The sequence below is a fragment of the Hemitrygon akajei genome, chromosome 3 (assembly GCF_048418815.1).
Source record: "Hemitrygon akajei chromosome 3, sHemAka1.3, whole genome shotgun sequence".
Classification (NCBI taxonomy): Eukaryota; Metazoa; Chordata; class Chondrichthyes; order Myliobatiformes; family Dasyatidae; genus Hemitrygon; species Hemitrygon akajei.
Window position 1 is genome coordinate 196318338 of NC_133126.1, and position 21632 is coordinate 196339969.

Sequence of the window (21632 nt, forward strand, 5' to 3'; positions counted from 1 at the left end):
CTGTATCCACGGTCTAGATGATGATTCAGTAAGCAGGATTCGGAAATTCGCACATGACACTATAACTGGAGTATAATCGACAGCGATGAGACTAGAAAAGCTTGCAACTTGTTTTTAACCAGCTGAAAAAAAATGTGCTGAAAATGATAGATGGCATTTAATGCAGACAATGTGAGGTTTTACAATTTGGGAAGAATAACCAGAACAGATGAAGCTGGGTATACAAAGTCATTTTTCTTGAAAGTACCTTCACAGGTAGGCAGGATCTTCAAGAAAGTTTTCAGCACACGGGCCTTCATCAATCAATAATTTGAGACAGGAGCTGGGAATACTGAGTTAAAAGTGTATAGGGTCGATGATAATAGGCATATTGCTTGTTGGGCACAGACTAGGTGCTTCCAAACGCCTGATTTTGTGCTATAATGTTCTATGATTCTACAAGTAAAGTAAGAGGCCGAATACACAGCCATGTTCGCACCAGTGTTGCGAATTATCGAGGAGGTGTCTAGAATACTATTTTTGCTCCGTGTCAGATCTACGCTCTAGTTCCTCCAGCGGTCTAATCATCTGAAATATTCAGTTCTTCCAAAATGCTTGTTCTGTTTAAATTCAGGATATCTAGATTCTGTTAGTAATGCAAGGGACAACAGATGCTGGAATGTTTATTGATTGTATATGGGGGCAAAGACTGTCTATGACAAACAGATATTAATTTCAATCTCAGCCTGTCCATTTGTGAAATATACAACTTAAATTGTTCTATGTACTTATTATTCCACCTATATTTTTAAACTACTCTTGAGGAGGCCAGGTGACAAAAGATTGAACTACTATCAGGTGTAGTAGTTTGAAACATTTAAACACTCGAGGTTCCTAGTTATTATTTGGAAAGTCTTTACCATCTACAGGGAGTGCAGAATTTCCAACAATTATTCGATGTAATTCCCCAGCTGTTAACCATATCTACTTCCATCTATACATGAGCCCCTCGAGTGCCATGTCATCATCGGAGATTATAGAATGCTATTTTTATAACTGTTTGAATTCGCTTTGAGACATCTGCAGGTCTACAATGAGACAATATAAATGTTCTTCCCTGGAATTGTAAAAAATATCTGCAACTCAGCAATGTCTCTATTTCTGGCTTTGCTGTTGCTTGCCGCTTCACCAGAAACGCATGGAATCCTCTGCCAACGGCGAACAAAGGACGATTTACCTGATTTGTCCAAAGATGGAGATATTATCCTTGGCGGAATATTCACTATGCATTTGGATCTAAATCATGACTTCCATTCATTTAACTTTACACCGAAAAACGCTATATGCAAAAGGTGAGGTTACCCTTTCTGTTCTGTTAATACTGCACTCTGAGGGGATTTTGCTCTTACCAATTCATTAGATTGTTCAATTCTAGAGCTAATATTCACTTAAAATACATAATTAAATCAATGTCTTGTGTTTCTAAGGACACGACATGGTTTTATAATAAATTTAACTTAATGTACCAGTGTGAAATATTGAATTAACTTTCATAAAAATATGTTGTGCCTTTATATGCTTAGATATTTTTTATTTAACACCTGAGTTTCCCTTTGCAATTTAACAGAAACCACCGTGGGACGAAGGGTGTGGCTTTAATAGAATAGTAGTCTTATGTTGTTTATTCTCTGTCTTAAAAATAATAGAATAAATGCACTAAGATTTTTGTTTTATTTCTGTTCGCGGTACGCTATTGCTGATGATGGCAGTAAAGCAGGCACGGTAACGCCTTGTTTGGAATTTTGTCGTCAGATAAAAATGGACATTCAGTCATGTGCCATATCCAAGTATTATACATGCTCCGTTTTTCACTTGACAATGATTTTCTACTGTGATTCTGCACATTGTATGCCTGGTTATTTAGGGATATAATCAGTAGAGACATAAAAGCTGCTGGTAATTGAATGCTAGAAAGAGAATAGAGAATATAAACACTATTTTCTGGAGGAAATTGGTGGGTCAGGAAGAATCTGTGGAAGAAAATGAGTAATCGACGTTTTCGGTTTTGACCTTTCAATGGAACCATATAGCTCTTGCTCATATTAAAAAAAAAGTAGCTATGTTCAATCCCTTTCAAGATACTTTATTTTCCATGAGCAGGTTTGTTTGAGCAGTGACAAGTACAACATCACAGAACTCAAGATACAGCAGACTACATATAGTCAATTATAAAACGCTCGCAATAGATAATAAGTACTAAAAATTACCTTTGTATTTAAAAAAACAACACATAATAAAACTAGCTGTTTGTACTGTCAAGGGTGAAATCCATACTATATATTCAGAATTCAGTATTCAGGAGTCGAATGGAGGAAGACACAAAACTGGATAAGGCTGTTCTGTTGCTGATGGGCAGGGGCCTGCAGTGGCATCCAGATGGCATGAGACTGCACTATGTATGAACTGTATGTGTAATTTCTCTACAATTTGGAGACCCTCCTTTACTGTACGTCTCTTGAGGATGTTGCTAATTGATTGTAGGTCCTGGTTAATAATTTTATTACTTATTTTGACAATTCTATTGAGTGGGCTAAGGTTGATAGTGCTCCTTTCTCCAAACCATGCCGTGATTCTCTAGCTTAATGCTGATCCAATTAAGCATTTATAAAATGTCTGCAAAACTGATGGCTGTATATGAAGTTCTCCCATTTTCCAAAAGGAAAATAGTTGTTTCTGGCACTGGAGAATGTCAAGCCACCTTTTGTCTTCGGTGTGATTTTGTTATCTCCAGTTGTGCCGAAGTATTTGGATTCTCTAACACCCTCTATCGACTGGCCATTGATTTCCAGGTTTGGGACAGTGCACTGATGCTTCCTAAAGTGATGACGTAGGGGAGTGATTTCAATAATGTTTCATGAATATGCGGAGAATGGAGTGATAGTTTAGTAAGACATGAATTAGTTTAGCACAACAGCTCGACGAACTATGGTAAAATGTTCTATTTTCCATTTGTATTTAAATTTAATTGATAACACCTAGTTTTGATGCAGTTCATGTTATTGACCAAAATTACTGGAGATACTGAGGACATTTGTTTCAGGATGAGTCTTGATGAGTGTTCTCTGCCTGAAACCTCGACAATTTCATGAGTTCCTCGAGCATTTTTTTGTGAGTTACTCAGGATTTCCTGCATCTCTGTCTTTTTTCAAAGTTAACATTTATTGCAACTCAACACCACCACTTTCACTTGCTAGAGTTTGTGTCCATGATATCTCTAGTCAACGAAACCGGAATACAACACCTCACAGAATATTTTAGATAGTTCTCTATAATTCTCTATATTCTCCATAATATAGATAGCTCTGAGGAAAGCGGCCAGTGAGTGAGTGGGCCAGTGAAGGAGCGGAGGTTTGAGGCTTTGACTCGAGAGGCTTCGACAGAAGAGGCGGAGGACGAGTTTGTTCCCAGTTAGTCTTTACAATGCCTCCTGAGACGGTAATGTGTCTCTCCTGTGAGATGGCAGTCTTGGGGGAACTCTCCTCTCCCGCAGAGTCACATCTGCCAGAAGTGCATGCGGCTGGGGGATCTGAAAGATGGTGTGAGGAATCTGGAACAGCAGCTGGATGACCATGGACTCGTAAGGGAAAATGAGGCAGTCATAGATGAGAGCTACAGGGAGGTAGTCACACCTAGGCTGCCGGAAGCAGGTGGTTGGGTGACAGTCGGAGGGGGGAAAGAGAAGGTGAGTAGACAGGTAGTGCAGAGCATACGTCTAGGCATTCCTCTGAATAATAAATTTACCGCCCTGGATACTATTGTGAGGACGACCGACCAGCTGTGAGCCCCGGTGGCAAGGCCTCTGGAACTGAGTCTGACCCTGTGGTGCTGAAGGATGGGACGGAGAAGCGGAGAGCTGTCGTCATTGCAGACTCTATAGTCAAGGGAGCAGACGGGAGATATTGTGGAAGTGTAAGGACACCCGCAAGGTTTGTTGCCTCCCGGGTGTCAGGGTCCGGGATGTCTCTGACCGGGTGCATTACATCCTGGTACGAAAGAGAAAGCAGCTAGAAGTCGTGATACATGTTGTTATCATTGACATAGGCAGGAAGAGGGATGAGGTCATGAAGTGTGAGTTTCGGGAACTAGGTAGAAGGCTGAAGAACATGATCTCAAGGGTGGCGTTCTCAGGATTGCTGCCAGTGCTGCGTGATAGTGACGGTAAGAAGTGGATGAGATAGCATTTGAATGCGTGACTGAGAATTTGGTGCAGGGGGCAGGGTTTTAGATTTTTGGATCATTGGGATCTTTTCTGGGTAAGGTGGGACGTTTACAGATTGGATGGGTTGCATCCGAACTCTAGGGGAAGAAATATCCTTGCAGGTAGGTTCGCTAGCATGTTTCGGGAGGGTTTAAACTATTGTGCAAGGGGGATGGGACCCGGAGTGATAGAGCAGTGAAAGAAGTGCATGGAGTAAAGCCAGATCTAACATGTAGAGAGGCTTTGAGGCAAGATAAGCAAAATAAAGGGTGTAAAAGGTAGTAAGCTAGAAGGACTAAAGTGTGTGTACTTCAATGCAAGAAGCATCAAGAGCAAAACTGATGAACTGACAGCTTGGATACATACATGGAATAATGACGTAGTGGTCATAACAGAGAATTGTCTGGCACCAGGATAGGAATGGATTCTCAATATTCCTGGATTTCAATGCCTCAAAAGGGATAAAGAGGGGTGGGGGAGGGGAGGAGGGTTGGCATTACTGGTCAGGGATACTATTACAGCTACAGAATGTTCTGGTCCGGTCCGGATCTAGCATTCCGGGTCTTGATCCGGTCCGCGGATTCAGGACTCCGGGTCTTGTAGCCGACCCTCCGTTCACACTTAAGCCCAAATAGTATCATCTGAACTCAAGGAGGCACAGCTGATGTCTATCGGCTGGTAGGTATGTAAGGGGCTCTGAGACTGAGTCGAGTTGGGGGGCTTGTCCTGTTCCCCTGTTTGTCTTATATGCGCTGATCCAGCAGTTTCGGCCGGTTCGCCTGTACTGCGCTGTCGCGCTGTTCGCCTGTCCATCACGTTCCGACCTGGTCGTCTTGCTTGCACTGTTTGCGATGTTCGCCCGGTTTCACTCTGTTCGTCCAGTTCGCCCCGGCTTGGAGTACCCAGCGCTAATCAGCTAGTTATGTGAGTCATTCTCGGAGTCACCCTGAACCGAGCTCCCCTCCTATTCCTTTCCTCCGTCGGGTAAGCCCGCCCGGACTGCCGTTTCCCAGCAGGGGAGTCTGACTCTTTCCACCCCTCGCTTCCGACGGGTTGTCCCCTGCAGCCTGCCCAGGCCCCTGTGTTCCTGCCTGGGAGGCTGGGTCCTGCCTAGGAGTTTTGCGGCCCGCCCAGGGGGCTATCCTCCCAGCATTCCTTGTCCCATAGAACCATCCTCTAGCGTAAGCAAGATCCTGCCTTGCCATGAACTCCAGTAACCTGCCTTGCCATGAACCTCAGTAACCTGCCCTGCCATGAGCCCCAGTAACCTGCCCTGTCATGAACCCCAGTAACCTGCCCTGCCATGAACCCCAGTAACTTGCCCTGCCATGAACCCCAGTAACTTGCCCTGCCATGAACCCCAGTAACTTGCCCTGCCATGAGCCCCAGTAACCTGTCTTGACATGAACCCCAGTAACCTGTCTTGCCATGAACTCCAGTAACCTGCCCTGCCATGAACCCCAGTAACCTGCCTTGCCATGAATTCCAGTGACCTGCCCTGCCATGAACTCCAGTAACCAGCCCTGCCATGAACCCCAGTATCCTGCCTTGCCATGAACCCTAGTAACCTGCCCTGCCATGAACTCCAGTAACCTGCCCTGCCATGAACTCCAGTAACCTGCCCTGCCATGAAACCCAGTAACCTGTCCTGTCATGAACCCCAGTAACCTGCCCTGTCATGAACCCCAGTAACAAGCCCTGCCATGAACCCCAGTAACAAGCCCTGCCATGAACCCCAGTAACCTGCCCTGCCATGAACCCCAGTAACTTGCCCTGCCATGAACCCCAGTAACCTGCCTTGCCATAAACTCCAGTAACCTGCCCTGCCATGAACCCCAGTAACCTGCCTTGCCATGAACTCCAGTATCCTGCCCTGCCATGAACTCCAGTAACCAGCCCTGCCATGAACTCCAGTAACCAGCCCTGCCATGAACCCCAGTAACCTGCCCTGCCATGAACCCGAGTAACCTGTCCTGCCATGAACTCCAGTAACCAGCCCTGCCATGAACTCCAGTAACCAGCCCTGCCATGAACCCCAGTAACCAGCCCTGCCATGAACCCGAGTAACCTGTCCTGCCATGAACCCGAGTAACCTGTCCTGCCATGAACTCCAGTATCCTGCCTTGCCATGAACTCCAGTAACCAGCCCTGCCATGAACCCGAGTAACCTGTCCTGCCATGAACTCTAGTAACCTGCCCTGTCATAAACTCCAGGATCCTGCCATGCCTGACCTATCTCTGGACCCCAGGATCAACTTTTAACGCCACGTCACTCACGCACGACACGGTCTCCCCATCTTGTTATATCCTTTAGTTGTTCCTGTCCTGTCCCTAGAACTTCAGTGCCTGCGTCCTGCATTTGCGTCCAGTCTCATGTCCCCTTGTGACAGAACGTCTCCCCCAGCAATGATCCAGCAACGCAGGCACTGGAGTCTATCCCCGTCAGCCTGGGGTCCCGTCTTGTCTGAACATTTCCCCCCCCTCCACCCACCCGTATCTTCTCTAGCTCTAGAGACCCTCCTTGGTCGCCTGGAAGCTACCTTTGACGGGGTTTGGGGGGTACTTTTATGGTCCCGTCCAGAGACTGCATTCCGGGTCTTCATCCGGTCCGCGGACTCCGGACATCGGATCTTGTAGCCGTACCTCCTTTTACCCTTAAGCCCAAATAGGATCATCTGGACTCATGGAGGCACACCTAATGCTTATCGGCTGGCGGGTGTATATAAGGGACTCTGAGACTGGGTCCAGTTGGGGTGCGGGGGGGGGGGGGTTGTCTTGTTTTGTCCTGTTCGTCTTGTTCCCCCATTTGTCTTGTATCCCTGGTCCCGCTGTTCCGTCCGGTATGCCTGGTTCGCGCTGTCGCGCTGTTGGCCTGTCTATGCCATTCCGACCTTGTCGGCCTGTTTGCGCTGGTCGCCCTATTTATCCTATTTCGACCTGGTCGTCCTGTTTGCGCTGGTCACCCTATTTAACCTGTTCTGAACTGTTCATCATGTTTGCCCTGCTTACGCTTTTCGCCCGGTTTCGTTGTGTTCGTCCTGTTCGCCCCGGCTTGGAGTAGCCACCGCTAATCAACTAGTTCTGTGAGTCTGTCCCGGAGGCACCCTGAACCGAACTCCCTTCCTATTCCTTGCCTCTGTCGGGTAAGCAGGCCGGACTGCCGTTGCCAGCCGGGGGAATCTGCCACTTCCTATTCCTTGCCACCGTCCGGTAAGTCCGGCCGGACTGCCGTTGCCCGACGGGAGACTCTGACACCTTCCTACCCCTAGCTTCCGACGGGTTGTTCCCCGCGTCCTGCCCATGTGCCCCACGACCTGACCAGGCCCCTGTGTTCCTGCCTGGGAGGCCGGGCCCTGCCCAGAGGACTATCCTCCCAGCATTCCTTGTCCCAAAGACCTACCTCTAGCCTAGCCAATATCCTGCCTTGCCATGAACTCCAATATAGTGCCTTACCCTGAACTCCAGGATCCTGCCCTGCCATGAATTCCGAAATCATGTCCTGCCTGACCTATCTCTGAACCCCAGGATCACCTTTGAACGGTACGTCCATCACGCTCGCCACGGTCTCCCCACCTTGTTCTATCCTTTATTTGTATTTATCCTGCTCCTAGTACTTCAGTGCCTACGTCCTGCATTTGGGTCCAGTCTCATGTCCCCTTGTGACACAGAAAGGTTGGGTAAAGTAGCAGGATCCTCTTTTGAGTCAGTATGGGTGAAATTCAGGAACAGGAAGGGAACAGTTACTCTACTGGGGGTATTCTATAGCCCCCCTGGTAGCAGCAGAGATACCGAGGAGCAAATTGGGAGGCAGATTTTGGTAAGGTGCAAAAATAACAGGGTTGATATCATCGGTGACTTTAACTTCCCTAATATTGGTTGGCAGTTGATTAGTTCCAAGTGTTTAATTGGAGCAGAGTTTGTTAAGTCGGTGCAGGATGGATTCCTGTCACAGTATGTTGACAGGCCGATTAGAGGGAATGCCATACTAGATTTAGTATTAGGTACCGGACCCGGTCAGGTCACAGATCTGTCAGTGGGTGTGCATCTGGGGGACAGTGATCACCGCTCCCTGGCCTTTGACATTATCAAGGAAAAGGATAGAATCAGGGAGGACAATCATTTTATTTTTAATTGGGATGGGAAACTATGAGTCTATAAGGCTAGAACACGCGGGTGTGAATTGGGATGATATTTTTGCAAGGAAATGTACGATGAAGATGTGGTCGATGTTTAAGGATCTTTTGCAGGCTGTTAGGGATAAATTTGTCTCGGTGAGTAACCATGGCTGACATGTGAGGTGGAAAATCTAGTCAGTTGGAAGATGGCAGCATACATGAGGTTTAGGAAGCAACGATCAGATTGGTCTACTGAGGGATATAGGCCAGCAAGAAAGGAGCTTAAGGAGGGGCTGGGAAGAGCGAGAAGGGGGCATGAGAAGGCCCTGACGAGTAGGGTAAAGGAAAACACCAAGGCATTCTTCAATTATGTGAAGAACAAAAGTATGACAGGAGTGAAGGTAGGAGCGATTAGAGATAAAAGTGGGAAGATGTACCTGGAGGCTGTGGAAGTGAGCGACGACAATGTAAGAGTGGTTGATGTTCTGGAGCATGTTGATATTAGGGGAGAGGAGGTGTTGGATTTGTTAAAATACATTTGGACGGATAAGTCCCCGGGTCCTGACGGAATATTCCCCAGGCTGCTCCACCGGGCGATGAAAGAGATTGCTGAGCATCTGGCTAGGACCTTTATGTCCTCGTTGTCCACGGGAATGGTACCGAAGGATTTGCTGGAGTAGAATATTGTCCCCCTGTTCAAAAAAGGTAGTAGGGATAGTCCAGGTAATTATAGAACAGTGAGCCTTACATCTGTGTTGGGAAAGCTGTTGATAAAATTCTTAGAGATAGGATCTACGGGCATTTAGAGAATCATGGTCTGCTCAGGTACAGTCAGAATGGCTTTGTGAAGGGCAGATCGTGTCTCACAAGCCTGATAGAGTTCTTTAAGGAAGTGACCTGGCATATAGATGGCTGTTGCGCAGTGGTTGTGATCTACGTGAATTTTAGTAAGGCATTTGACTAGGTTCCCCACAGAACTTCTACAGGCTTATACAGAAAGTCAGAAGGCATAGGATCCAGGGAAGTTTGGCCAGCTGGATTCAGAATCGGCTTGCCTGTAGAAAGCAGAGGGTCGTGGTAGAGGGAGTACGTGCAGCTTGGAGGGTTGTGCCTAGTGCCAAGGATCTGCTCAGTGACCTCAACTTTTCGTGATTTTTATTAACGACCTGGATGTGGCGGCAGGAGGGTCGGTGGTACACTTTGGATGGATAAACTCCAAGGCAGAGTACAAAGTAAATGGCAGAATACTTGAGAGTGTGGGGGAGCAGAGGGATCTGGGGGTAGATGTCCACAGATCCCTGAAAGTTGACTCACAGGTAGGTAGGGTATTTAAGAAAGCTTATGGGGTGCTAGCTTTCATAAGTCGAGGGATAGAGTTTAAGAGACGCGATTTAATAATGCAGCTCTGTAAAAGTCTGGTTAGGCTACACTTAGAGTACTGTGTCCAGTTCTGGTCGCCTCACTATGGGAAGGATGTGGAAGCATTGCAAAGGGTACAGAGGAGATTTACCAGGATGCAGCCTGGTTTAGAGAGTATGGATTATGATCAGAGATTAAGGGAGAGAGGCTTTACTCTTTGGAGAGAAGGAGGATGAGGGAAGACATGATAGAGGTCTATAAAATATTAAGAGGACTAGACAGATGGGACAGCCAGCGCCTCTTCCCTAGGGCACCACTGCTCAGTACAAGAGGACTTGGTTTTAAGGTAAGGGGAGGGAAGTTCAAGGGAGTTATTAGAGGAAGGTTTTTCACTCAGAGAGTGGTTAGTGTGTGGAATGCACTGCCTAAATCAGTGGTGGAGGCAAATACACTAGTGAAGCTTAAGAGACTACTAGACAGGTATATGTAGGAAATTAAGTTGAGCGATTATATGGGAGGCAGGTTTGAGAGTCGGCACAACCCTGTGGGCCGAAGGGCCTGTAATGTGCTATACCAGTCTATAAATCAAATGACTAATGCAAGGCGACTACAGAAACTCTAATCACCTGAGCACACTGCGTCCTCGCTACAAAGACACAAGGTGCATTGCAGTTGCTGGATTTCTTGAACAACACACACAAAGTAGTGGAGGGAAACAGCGGCTGACCCAAAATGCATGGCAACATATACAGGTGATCGTTGGGCCGAGACCCTTTATCAGAACTCGATATTTCTCTGCTCCCCTGTTCAGCCAACATGTTAAACACATCCCTTTCCTGTCCAGTCCTGACTAAGGGTTTTGCATGGACACAGAAAGTCTCCATATCTTTTCCCTAGATACAGCCTAACATGCCCAGTGAGTCCAGCTGTTTACCTGTGTTGAATGTCCTTGTTACACTCATACTAGAGGTCTAGGACAATACGTACTCTAAAAAATATGTGTCACTTCGAGAGCTTTCCTATAACATCCCTTGAATCCTGTTTTCTGTAAAATAGAGCGTTTATGGTCAATTAATCTGGTGAAATTACCAGCAATCAGTGTGCATCTGAAGTGGACATCAGTACTGTGAACACTGTTTGTCGTTATCAAGAAAATAGTTACAGTTTAAATATTTCAAGATTCTAAATTCTTTAATGTCATTTTCTGATTTAAGTGGGAAGCTTAAGACATTTACCACCTCCTCTTGCAATTATCCTACAGTTTTTGGTTAGCAAATTTTCGACTGGCGCAAACAATGATCTTCGCTATTGAAGAAATAAACCAAAATGATAATCTACTCCCGGGAATCACACTTGGCTATCAGATCTACGATGACTGTTCGTCCACCGAGATCGCCTCGAAAGCAGCACTCGCTTTGATCAACGGAGAAGACAAATCAATTGAATACCCCAAATATAGTGGTTCCTCCAAAGCTGCCTCCATTGTTGGCTGCCAACTATCTAAAAATTCCATCGTAACCGCCAGGACAATCGGTTCCTTTGGTATTCCACTGGTAAAGTTTCAAACATTTTTCGTATCACGGCTCCCTCAACTGATAATCACCCATGCAAACATATGATCCCAGGTCAGGCTTGAGTTCAAACTTCAGTTCTAAGTTGTCTCAACTTAGGACATAAACAGAGCAAAAATGTACTTAATACCTGGAGATTTTATAGTCACTAAAATATGCCGGAAAGTGGCTGTGTTCCTGCATGCTGATAAACTGTACACCGGTCAACGCATCCTTGTTAGTTTTTGCTAAATGAAAACATAGAGCAGTACTTCCTGGAATATTCCATTCGGCTGATATGTTGAGCTGGTATAGTTAAACTATTAATTAAGTAATGACCTAAACTGGTCTCTTTCATCTACAGAATACGCATGTCCCTCCATTCACTACACATTTAAGAATCCACCTAAAAGACTCTCAAATGCCTCTCTCGTATTTAAATCCTTCGACAAACCAGGCAGCACATTCCAGGCATGGAACACTGTGTGAAAAAAAACAGTCGGGTATATCTCCTTTGATCTTTCCCATCTCGCACCTTAAATGCCTGCACAATGATATGAGACATTTAAACAATTGGAAGTGAAAAAAAAAATCAACACTTTCCTTACAACACCTACCCTCCAATGCAGGCAGTAACATATCATCCTTGCCTGAACCTGCTCTAAAATCACTGCAATCGACGGACCATAAATGACAACCGTGATCCTAAAGTGCCAAACCAGAGTTTTATTAAAAGAGTAATAAATAAATCATTAATGGAACGCTGTAAATTATGCAGGTAACATGTTGTATATTCTTCGTGTTTCTTATTCAATTTTACAGTTATGTACAATTATCAGAAACAAGCACTAGAGGTATATCAGTCACTTGCAGTCAAAATTTGGACTAAGATATTCATCAATTTACCTTCTTCTCCACAGGTTAGTTACTACTCCACCTGTTCCTGCCTGAGTGATAAAATCGAATATCCCACGTTTTTTAGAACCATTCCCAGTGATCAATACCAGTCCAAAATCCTGGCTGAGCTTGTGAGAACATTTGGCTGGACTTGGATTGGAACGATTAGAAGTAACACTGATTATGGACATTTCGGAATGCAAGAATTTGTGCAACATGTGGAAACGTTTGGTGTTTGCATTGCATACTCTGAGTCATTTCACAGGACAGACCCTCCACGGAAAATCAGCAAAATTGTCCAGGTGATTAAACAGGCGTCCACTAAAGTAGTAGTAGCCTTTGTTCAGGTTGGTGATATGCGAATTCTATTGAACGAAATTTTGCGTCAAAATGTCACCGGTATACAGTGGATTGGAAGTGAGGCATGGGTGACAGGAGAATTTCTCCTCCCCGAAGAAAGAGTAATTTATCTTGCAGGGACAATTGGTACGTTCACGCGGAGGAGAGAGATAAGTGATCTCCAGGATTATCTTCAAAAAGTCCATCCTTCTAAATTTCCTGGCAATATTTTAGTAACGGAGTTTTGGGAAACTTTATTCACCTGCACTTTTACCACAGACAACAGGACAACCTGGGAGAACTCTGAAAGTCAAGTTCGGCAATGCACAGGGAAGGAGCAGATGAAAGGAATTGAAAATGCGTACCTTTCTGCGATAGGGGACGGAAGTTCATATCACGTGTATGCAGCAGTCTACTCTATCGCTCATGCACTGCACAATCTGTTAACCTGTGCAGATGGCGACGGACCCTTTATGAATAATACATGCGCTTCTATTGTAAATTTTCAGCCGTGGCAGGTAGGCATGTAATTCCTTTGCTGAAGAAAGCACCTCATTGAGATAGCCATCAGTTATCACTTCAATTTTTAATTTTCAGGTATGCAACCACTGTCCTCCATATTTTATCGATATATTCCGTTTGCCATTCCTATACTTATTCTTACAAAATAGTCTTCAATGCTTAGCACGCCAATCATGACTTGGGTAATGGATTAGCTAATTGACGAGAACAGTCTCTTCAAATAAATACAATTCATGGTCGGTTTGTTTATGTAGGGTACTGGTGAAGGCTGAATATTTGCAAGGTCACTGGTAGAACTCTGTTGCCCTCTGTACGGTCGCTGGTTGAAGACTTAATTATTCTATATTATATGGTGTGAGGGGGCCAGAACCCAACTAGACATCGAACAAGGCTGCAGTCGTATGGCTTTGCAGTGGTGAACAGGACTCGAAAACGGAATTCATGTCTACCCTCAGAACGAAAATCCACTGCGTTTTATTTATCGGTCGTAGCTGGTGATAAACTCTATTACTCCTTAAGCACATTTCACGCTCCCTCGACAGTCTCAAATACACATCTCTTTTTTATGTGGTAATTATCATGCAGCACAATTTATTAATTTACGTATGGCAAATATGTATGTCTGTATTTACGTAGACGTAATCCACAACCCGGTTAAAGAATAGCCTCCCTTGCTTCCTTCTCCAACAACCAAACCCCCCCCCCCCAATTAGTTACTGCACTACATCATGAACGTGAATTTCACTGCAAAGACAGGAGAAGTAGTATATTTTGATGAAAATGGAGACCCTGTGCCAAAATATGAATTCGTGAACTTACAAGCGAATTTCAAAGGGAGTGTTGATATTGTATACGTCGGTTATTATGACGGCTCAGCTCCGCAAGGGCGCGAGCTAGTGTTGAATGTCGAGGAAATTAGGTGGAACACGAATGGAAATAAGGTATGCTCCCTCTTTTACCATCTATTTACGTCGTCAAACTAGAAAATAGTGCATGCCTGGGAAATGGCTGATAATGCAGAAAGATACAGCTGATACTGTTCTAGCCTAATGTAATATAAATTGCCATCTCCACTGTTTGATTTGTTTTCTCAAAAATTTAGAAGGATGAGGGATGAACTTGTTCAAACAAAATAGCACCTAATGGTAGATTTGAGATCGATTAATCAATTGCAGATGATAGAACAAAGGGATGCAATCAAGAGGTAAGACGCTCATCATATCAAACTGGGTACATAGATATTATATCTGATATGTTTGTGAATCTCCGTAAATCTCTGCATGAGGGTGGTAGAAGGCAGACTATTCGATATGTTTAAAGTTAAATCAGATCGCTATCTGAAAGAAGTTAAGGGAGTTGGCTCAAAAATGGGTTTTAAGCCAGCGTAGTTCGGACACTCTCAGACTGAATGGTAGGAAAAACCTGAAGAGCCCAGTGTCCTACACATGTATCATTGCGTCCTTGAATGATTATGTTTTCGATTTCGTTGTTTTCGCAAAATATTTACTACTCTTGAGGACATTGTTTCAACGCCAGATTGACTTTGTTGGATCATGGAAAACTACAGCACAGAAGTAGGCCCTTCAGCTCATCTAAACTATATTACACACAAAACATTTAAACTATATTAAATTAGAGCTAAACTATAACTCTGCCTCTTCCCATCGGCCTGAATCCGGAATATAGCACTGCATAACAATCCAAATTTATCGTAAACTTTAAAATCTATTCTATATCCTTAACTTCCCTTGGCAGTTCATTTCTGGTTCTCACAAGCCTCTGAGTAATAGAATTCCCTCTCATGTTCTTCTTTAATATTTCACCTTTCACTTTTAGCATATATCTATTCTAGTCTCGCCCAAAGGTGAAACATCTACCCGGTCTACACGGATAATTAAGTATTCCTCTAAGTAAACTCCCCACATTCGTTAACGCACGAGTGAATAAAGTCCCAACATAGATTAACCTTTCCTGTAACTCAAGTCTTCAGTTCATAGCAGTATCCAGATAAATTTGCTCTACAGCTTTTCAATCTTCTTGATATATTTCTTATAGGTAGGCAGAATTTGCTTCTCCAAATTTTCATAAATCCTTCTGCTCAGCATCCTTTCCATTAACTTAGCAACCAATGATGTAAGACCTGCTAGTCTATAATTTCCTGGGATATATTTACCCATTTTCCTCAACAAGGAAACAAACTCCGCAACCCTCCAATACTCCAAAACCTCTGCTGTACCCAGTGATGATTGAAAGAGCATCGCCTGAGGCTCAACAATCTGCTCCCTCCCCTCGCACAGTAGCCTGAGGTACATCTCATATGTTTCCGACAAGTTATCCAACTCGATGCTTTCCATATGCCCAAGCGCATATTCCTTCTTAATATCTATATGCTGAAGCTTGTCAGTCGGTTGTAAATGATCCCTACAACGCCATCATCCTTTTCCATAGTGAATCCTGAAACATTCATTCAGTACCTCTGATATCTCCTTCGGTTCCATACACCGTTTTCCACTGTCAGACTTGATTGGTCATTTACTCTCACGTCTTATCCTTTTTCTCTGCACACACTTGTAGCATGCATTGGGATTTTCCTTATTCCTATCCGCAAAGGCCTCCTCATGCACCCTACTGTCTCTCTTAATTTCATTCATAAAATCCTTCCTGCTAGCCTGATAATCTTCTGGATCTGCATCATTACAGTATTAAGTATTTGAACCTTTCGTCAGCTTTATTTCTTTTTTTTTTGACTCGCTTTACAGCAGCCTTTGTACACCACTGTTCCGCTTCCCTATCATTATCTCCCTATCCCATTGGAATGTACCTCTGCAGAACTTCACGCTGATATTCGCTGATCATTTGTTACATTTCTGCCGTACAATTCTCTGAGAACAAGTGTTCCCAATTTATGCCTCCAAGTTACTGTCTGATAGCCTCATATTTCCTCTTTTTTCCAATTAAACTCGTTCTTCACTGTCGGTTCCTATCTCTCTCCAATGATACGGTAAAGGAGATAGAATTGTGATCAATATCTGACAATGCTCTCCCACTGAGAGATCTGACACCTGAACAGATTCATTTCCCAATACCAGATCAAGTACAGGCTCTCCTGTTGTAGGCTAATCTAAATATTTTGTCAAGTAACTTTCCTGCAGGCATCTAACAAACTCCACCCCATATGATCCCCTTGCTCTATTGAGAGCCAATCAATATTTGGGAAATTAAAAACTCTCACCAGGGCAACCCAATATTTAATACATCATTCCATAGTCTGTCTTATTATCTGCCCCTCGATGCTCCTGCTAATATTGGGTGATCCATAAAAGCACCCAGCCTAGTTATTGAGTTTTCCCTATTCTTAACTTCCACTCACAGAGACTCAATATGCAATCCCTCCATTAACTCCTCCTTTTCTGCAGCCGTGACACTAGCTCTGATCAACCGTACCACACCCCCACCTCTTATGCCTCACGATTTATTTAATTTGAACATCTAAAGCCTGGCACTGAAAGTAACCATTACTGCCCCTGAACCATCCAATTCTCTGTAATGGCTAAAACCTCACAGCACCAAGTACTGATCCAAGCTCGAAGCTCATCCACTCTGTTCATAATACAACTTGCATTAAAATAGACAGACCTGAAACCACAGGTCTGAACTTCTCTATGACCTCCCTATCGTCACTCTCTCACTTTCTACAGGTTTTCTCAGTGTGTGAGCCAACCACCCCTTCCTGCGTCTCTTCAGTACTGTTCCCATTCCCAGCAATTCCAGCTTAATCCAGTTCAATGCTGTTCCTCTGCACCCTCAGTGCTTAAAACGATATACCTGACGCTCAAAGGCATTTCCATAACGGTGTTCTGTATTAGCAGGCTGTCCCCTTTTCCCATCCTTTCCATCACCTAGTTACAATTTCCCTGCACATTGAGTGGAACAATATCCTCATAAATCCTGGCTATTAAATCGCCAGGCTCCCGAATGATTTGCATTTCACGTGTAAACACTTACACAGTATTAAACGTAGTTCACAATCTCCGCTGCTGATATGATCGCCGTTCCAATGAGTTAATTGGGATGTAAATATTTATTAGCTTACTTTGAGCGAACCATTCATAATTTCGATCTCCATAATTTATCTTCGCTGCTATGAGTTAAAACGCCAATCTTTCTTCACTCTTGCCAATTAACGATTTCTAGAACCCCCGTTCGTGTCTAAACATCGATCACATAAAAAGTTGCGCAGGTTAACTTGCGTCAACATTCATAGGGCATTGACTTTTCAAATTAATTTCTCTGGCTCTGTTTCAGTAGAATTTGTCAGCTGTACAGCATGTTTAATGAGTATTATTAAAGATCTAATGGATACTATCAGGAAGCGTTCTGTTGCTTCAGATTCCGATAGCAATTTGCTCAGAGCACTGTCTTCCTGGAAGAAGGAAAGTAAGTCGGAAAGGGCAACCCAAATGTTGTTTCGACTGTGCAGTGTGCGCTGATGGTGAGTTCAGCAACACCACTGGTAAGTGCTGAGATGAATAGCAGTGTTTCACAATGCCGCAGATCTGTGTTCTTAAATATTTTCATATTAAGTGATTAATTTATTTGCAGATTCCACGGATTGCATCAAGTGCCCCCCAGAATATTGGTCTAATGAGGAAAAAACCGAGTGTGTTCTCAAAGAAGTTGAGTTTCTTTCCTTTCGAGAAGGTCTGGCGTTTGTATTAGTGTCCCTTACTTTCGTGGGAGTGTGTATTACTTTGGCCACAGCTGCGATTTTCTATCGGTACCGAGAAACTCCCATGGTCAAAGCGAACAACTCCGAGCTCAGCTTCCTGCTACTCTTCGCCCTTCTGCTTTGCTTTATTTGCCTCCTCGCCTTCATTGGTAAACCGTCCGGTTGGTCTTGCATGGTGCGCTGCACGGCGTTCAGAATTGTGTTCGTTCTGTGCATTTCCTGCGTACTGGGCAAAACCATACTTGTCGTAATTGCCTTTAAATCAACCGTACCCAAAAGTAGCGCGATGAACTGGTTCGGACCAATGCAACAACGCTTGGGCGTCTTCGCCATTACCTTTTTGCAAGGTTTAGTTTGCGTTATCTGGCTCAAAGTGTCACCGCCCTATCCCTTGAAAAACATGAGTTATTACAGAGACATCATTATTTTGGAATGTGATGTGGGCTCATTGACCGCATTTTACTTAGTGTCAGCCTATATTGCTCTGTTGTCCGTTGTGTGTTTGGTGCTTGCATTCCTTGCCCGGAAACTCCCGGACAGCTTTAACGACGCCAAGCACATCACCTTCAGCATGCTGATCTTCTGCGCTGTTTGGATAACATTTGTTCCAGCTTATGTGAGTTCCCCTGGAAAGTACACCGTGGCTGTAGAAGCGTTCGCTATTTGGGCATCGAGTTTCGGTCTGCTCGTCTGTATTTTTGCACCGAAATGTTATATTATCTTACTGAAACCGGAGATTAATACAAAGAAACAAATGATGGCGAAAGGGAATTTCCCTTAACTACCAGCAAACCTTTGTATCTTGTAGCAACAGTATGTAATCAGCGATTATCAAATGCAGATTTTAGACTTTTTGGCATGTAGGCTGTCGGAATGGAAACCAAATGTTACAAAAGTTGTTTACAATATGCTACAAACAGTTTAGATTATTAGATCGAGAGGACACGAGATGTTTAAATTAGAATGTGATCAAGAGGCAACGTGCTGTCTAATTTACAGTATATTTATAGTGAATTTATCGGTAACATTGCCTGGTCGAAACTAACCCTTCGCCAAAACTGATCGTAAATGTATACAAAACATGAGCCGTCTTATCTGTCTGGTTGGAATTAGCGGACGATTAAAAGTTTGAATGTGTTATTCAATTGTGTTGTTCATGTCAATTAAGGTAGTCATGGGTAGTTCTGATTTGCTGATTTTGAAATAGTTATTAAAAAAATACCTACCTAACGCAGCTCACTCAAATATATTGCTTTTCTTATCGAAGGCATTGCAGCAATATCACAATCAACAACTAGTCCAGTACTAGCTATGCTGCAGTGGTGGACATAAGTCCCAAAGACCTGGTGGTCTCAACGCTACATTTTTGAAAGAGATGGTTTTGCATTTGGTGGATACTTTACTAACTGACTTCCAAAATCACATAGATTCAGATAGGCTCCTCTGGTGAGCGAAAGAGGTTCAAAAGGAAAGAAAAGTACAGGTAACTTGCTGGTACGACGCAGAGTTATGACAATGCTGGAATATATCATGAAGACTGATGAATAAACTACTGATGACAATGTAATCATGTTGCGTTGAGTCAACGTCGATTTATGGAAAGTGTTCGTTTTTTGTCTAATCCAGGACTTATTGCTTTTTAAAGAGGAAAAAGAAGACATTGCTATGTTTAGATTGGTAACATTTTATAGTCTCCATAATCAGTACTTTGGATATGAATAAATAATATTTCTAACGTCTACTATTGTGTTAGTGGTTACAGTATTAAAACACTAAAAATTCAGTAACTATAGTAATTTATCATGTGAAAGCTACATTTAAGGTGATGGAGACTTGTTGAAAACTGCGTATAGAAGGAGGAAATTTTCTTTAATGGAGTGTTCATCATGATTAGCCCGCCAGTGCTAGCGGTTACTAAGGCCATAAACAAAGAAAAGTTAGTTAAATTTGTGACTGCCACCAGTTAAGGACTACTGAAAGAAGCTGATGATATGAACTTGTAGACTTCACTATTGACGTATGGTCAGGTGTTGCACAAGGGATATTAGTAATCTTTACAGTGCGCTGTAACGAAAGGTCATTGGTCGTGGTATGGTTATTGCAGTTGTTCGCAGGGAAATGCTCCCTGATACATAATAATTAAATGACTTTTTTTCAAAACACAGTCATTCTGAAAGAATATACGTCTTTGTAACAACACACTATTGCACAAGATGTTGGTGGACCAGAATAGAATTGCTGGGATTGTTAGTTTAGATTAAGAGTTTGGAGTTAATGGGTCCGATATTTTGGCATGTGGGGATCAATGCGTTACAGCAGGAATCAAAAATTTAAAATAGTTGGTGCTTAAACTATATAAGTGATAAAGGTGAGAAAACGTAAAGCTTTGAAATATGTCTGAGTGATAGAACATAGAGCATGGAATAATACAGAACATTACAGGCCCTTCGGCAATGTTGTGCCGACCCTCAAACCCTGCCTCCCATATAACCCACCACCTTAATTTCCTCAACATACCTGTCTAGTAGTCTCTTACACTTCACTAGTGTATCTGCCTCCACCACTGACACAAGCAGTTCATTGCATGCAACAACCATTCTGAGTGAAAAACATTCCTCTAACATCCCCCTTGAACTTCCCTCCCCTTACCTTAAAGCCATGTCCTCTTGTACTGAACATCGGTGTCCTGGGGAAGAGGTGCTGGCTGTCCACTCCGTCTATTCCTCTTAATATCTTGTATACCTCTATCATGTCTCCTCTCATCCTGCTTCTCTCCAAAGAGTAAAGCCCTAGCTCCCTTAATCTCTGATCATAATCCATACTCTCGAAACCAGGCTGCATTCTGGTAAATCTCCTCTGTACCCTTTCCAATTATTCCACATTCTTCCTATACCGAGGCAACCAGAACTCGACACAGTACTCAAAGTGTGGCCTAACTAGAGGTTTTTAGAGCTGCATCATTAAATCGCGTCTCTTAAACTCTATTCCTCGACTTATGAAAGCTAACACCCCCTAAGCTTTTTTTTAACTACCCTATCTACCAATGAGGCAACTTTCAGGGATCCGTGGACATTTACCCTCAGATCCCTCTGCTCCTGCACACTACCACGTACCCTGCCATTTACTTTGTTCTCTGTCTTGGAGTTTGGCCTTCCAAAGTGTACCACCACACACTTCTCCGGGTTGAACTCCATCTGCCACTTCTCAGCCCACTTCTGCATCCTATCAATGTCTCTCTGCAATCTTCGACAATCCTCTACACCATCTACAACACCAGCAACCATTGTATCGTCTGCAAACTTGCCAACTCAACCAACTATCACCACATCCAGGTCGTTTATAAAAATCACAAAGGTAGAGGTCCGAGAACAAATCCTTGTGGGACACCACTAGCCATAACCCTCAAATCTGAATGTACTTCCGCCACCGCAACCCTCTGCCTTCTGCAAGAAAGCCCATTCTGAATCCACCTTGCCAAACCTCTCTGGATCCCATGCCTTCGGACTTTTTGTATAAGCCTACCGTGTGGAACCTTGTCATATGCCTTACTAAGATCCATGTAGATCACATCCACTGCACCACCCTCATCTACATGCCTGGTCACATCCTCAAAGAACTCTGTCAGGCCTGTTAGGCACGATTGACTGCCTCTGATCAAACCATGATTGTCCAAATGCCTATCGATCCTATCTCTAAGAATCTTTTCCAGCAGTTTTCCCACCACAGATGTAAGGCTCACTGGTCTATAATTACCCGGACTATCCCTACTTTCTTTTCTGAACAACGGGACAGCATTCGCCTCTCTCCAGTCCTTCGGTACCATTCCCCTGGACAACAAGGAAATAAAAATCCTAGCCAGCGGCTCAGCAATCTCTTTCGTCGCC

General features: G+C 43.8%; 1 protein-coding gene across 1 annotated transcript; it reads left to right on the forward strand.

The window, feature by feature from the left end:
• The first annotated feature begins 1128 nt into the window (after positions 1-1128).
• On the forward strand, positions 1129-18529 carry LOC140724650 (extracellular calcium-sensing receptor-like). The gene is made up of 7 exons (XM_073039074.1): positions 1129-1331; positions 2771-2866; positions 10973-11264; positions 12182-12505; positions 13733-13960; positions 17409-17532; positions 17622-18529. Exons 1-7 carry the CDS (start codon positions 1129-1131, stop codon positions 18527-18529), a joined length of 2175 nt encoding a protein of 724 aa, XP_072895175.1.
• The last annotated feature ends 3103 nt before the right edge of the window (positions 18530-21632 follow it).

Bases quoted from the DNA above. Each gene is read 5' to 3' on its own strand.
- LOC140724650 (XM_073039074.1), top strand. From the start codon at position 1,129: ATGTCTCTATTTCTGGCTTTGCTGTTGCTTGCCGCTTCACCAGAAACG. The intron at 2,867-10,972 runs GTAGGGGAGTGA...ATTATCCTACAG, and splicing joins ATGCTTCCTAAAGTGATGAC to TTTTTGGTTAGCAAATTTTC. The intron at 17,533-17,621 runs GTAAGTGCTGAG...ATTTATTTGCAG, and splicing joins TGAGTTCAGCAACACCACTG to ATTCCACGGATTGCATCAAG.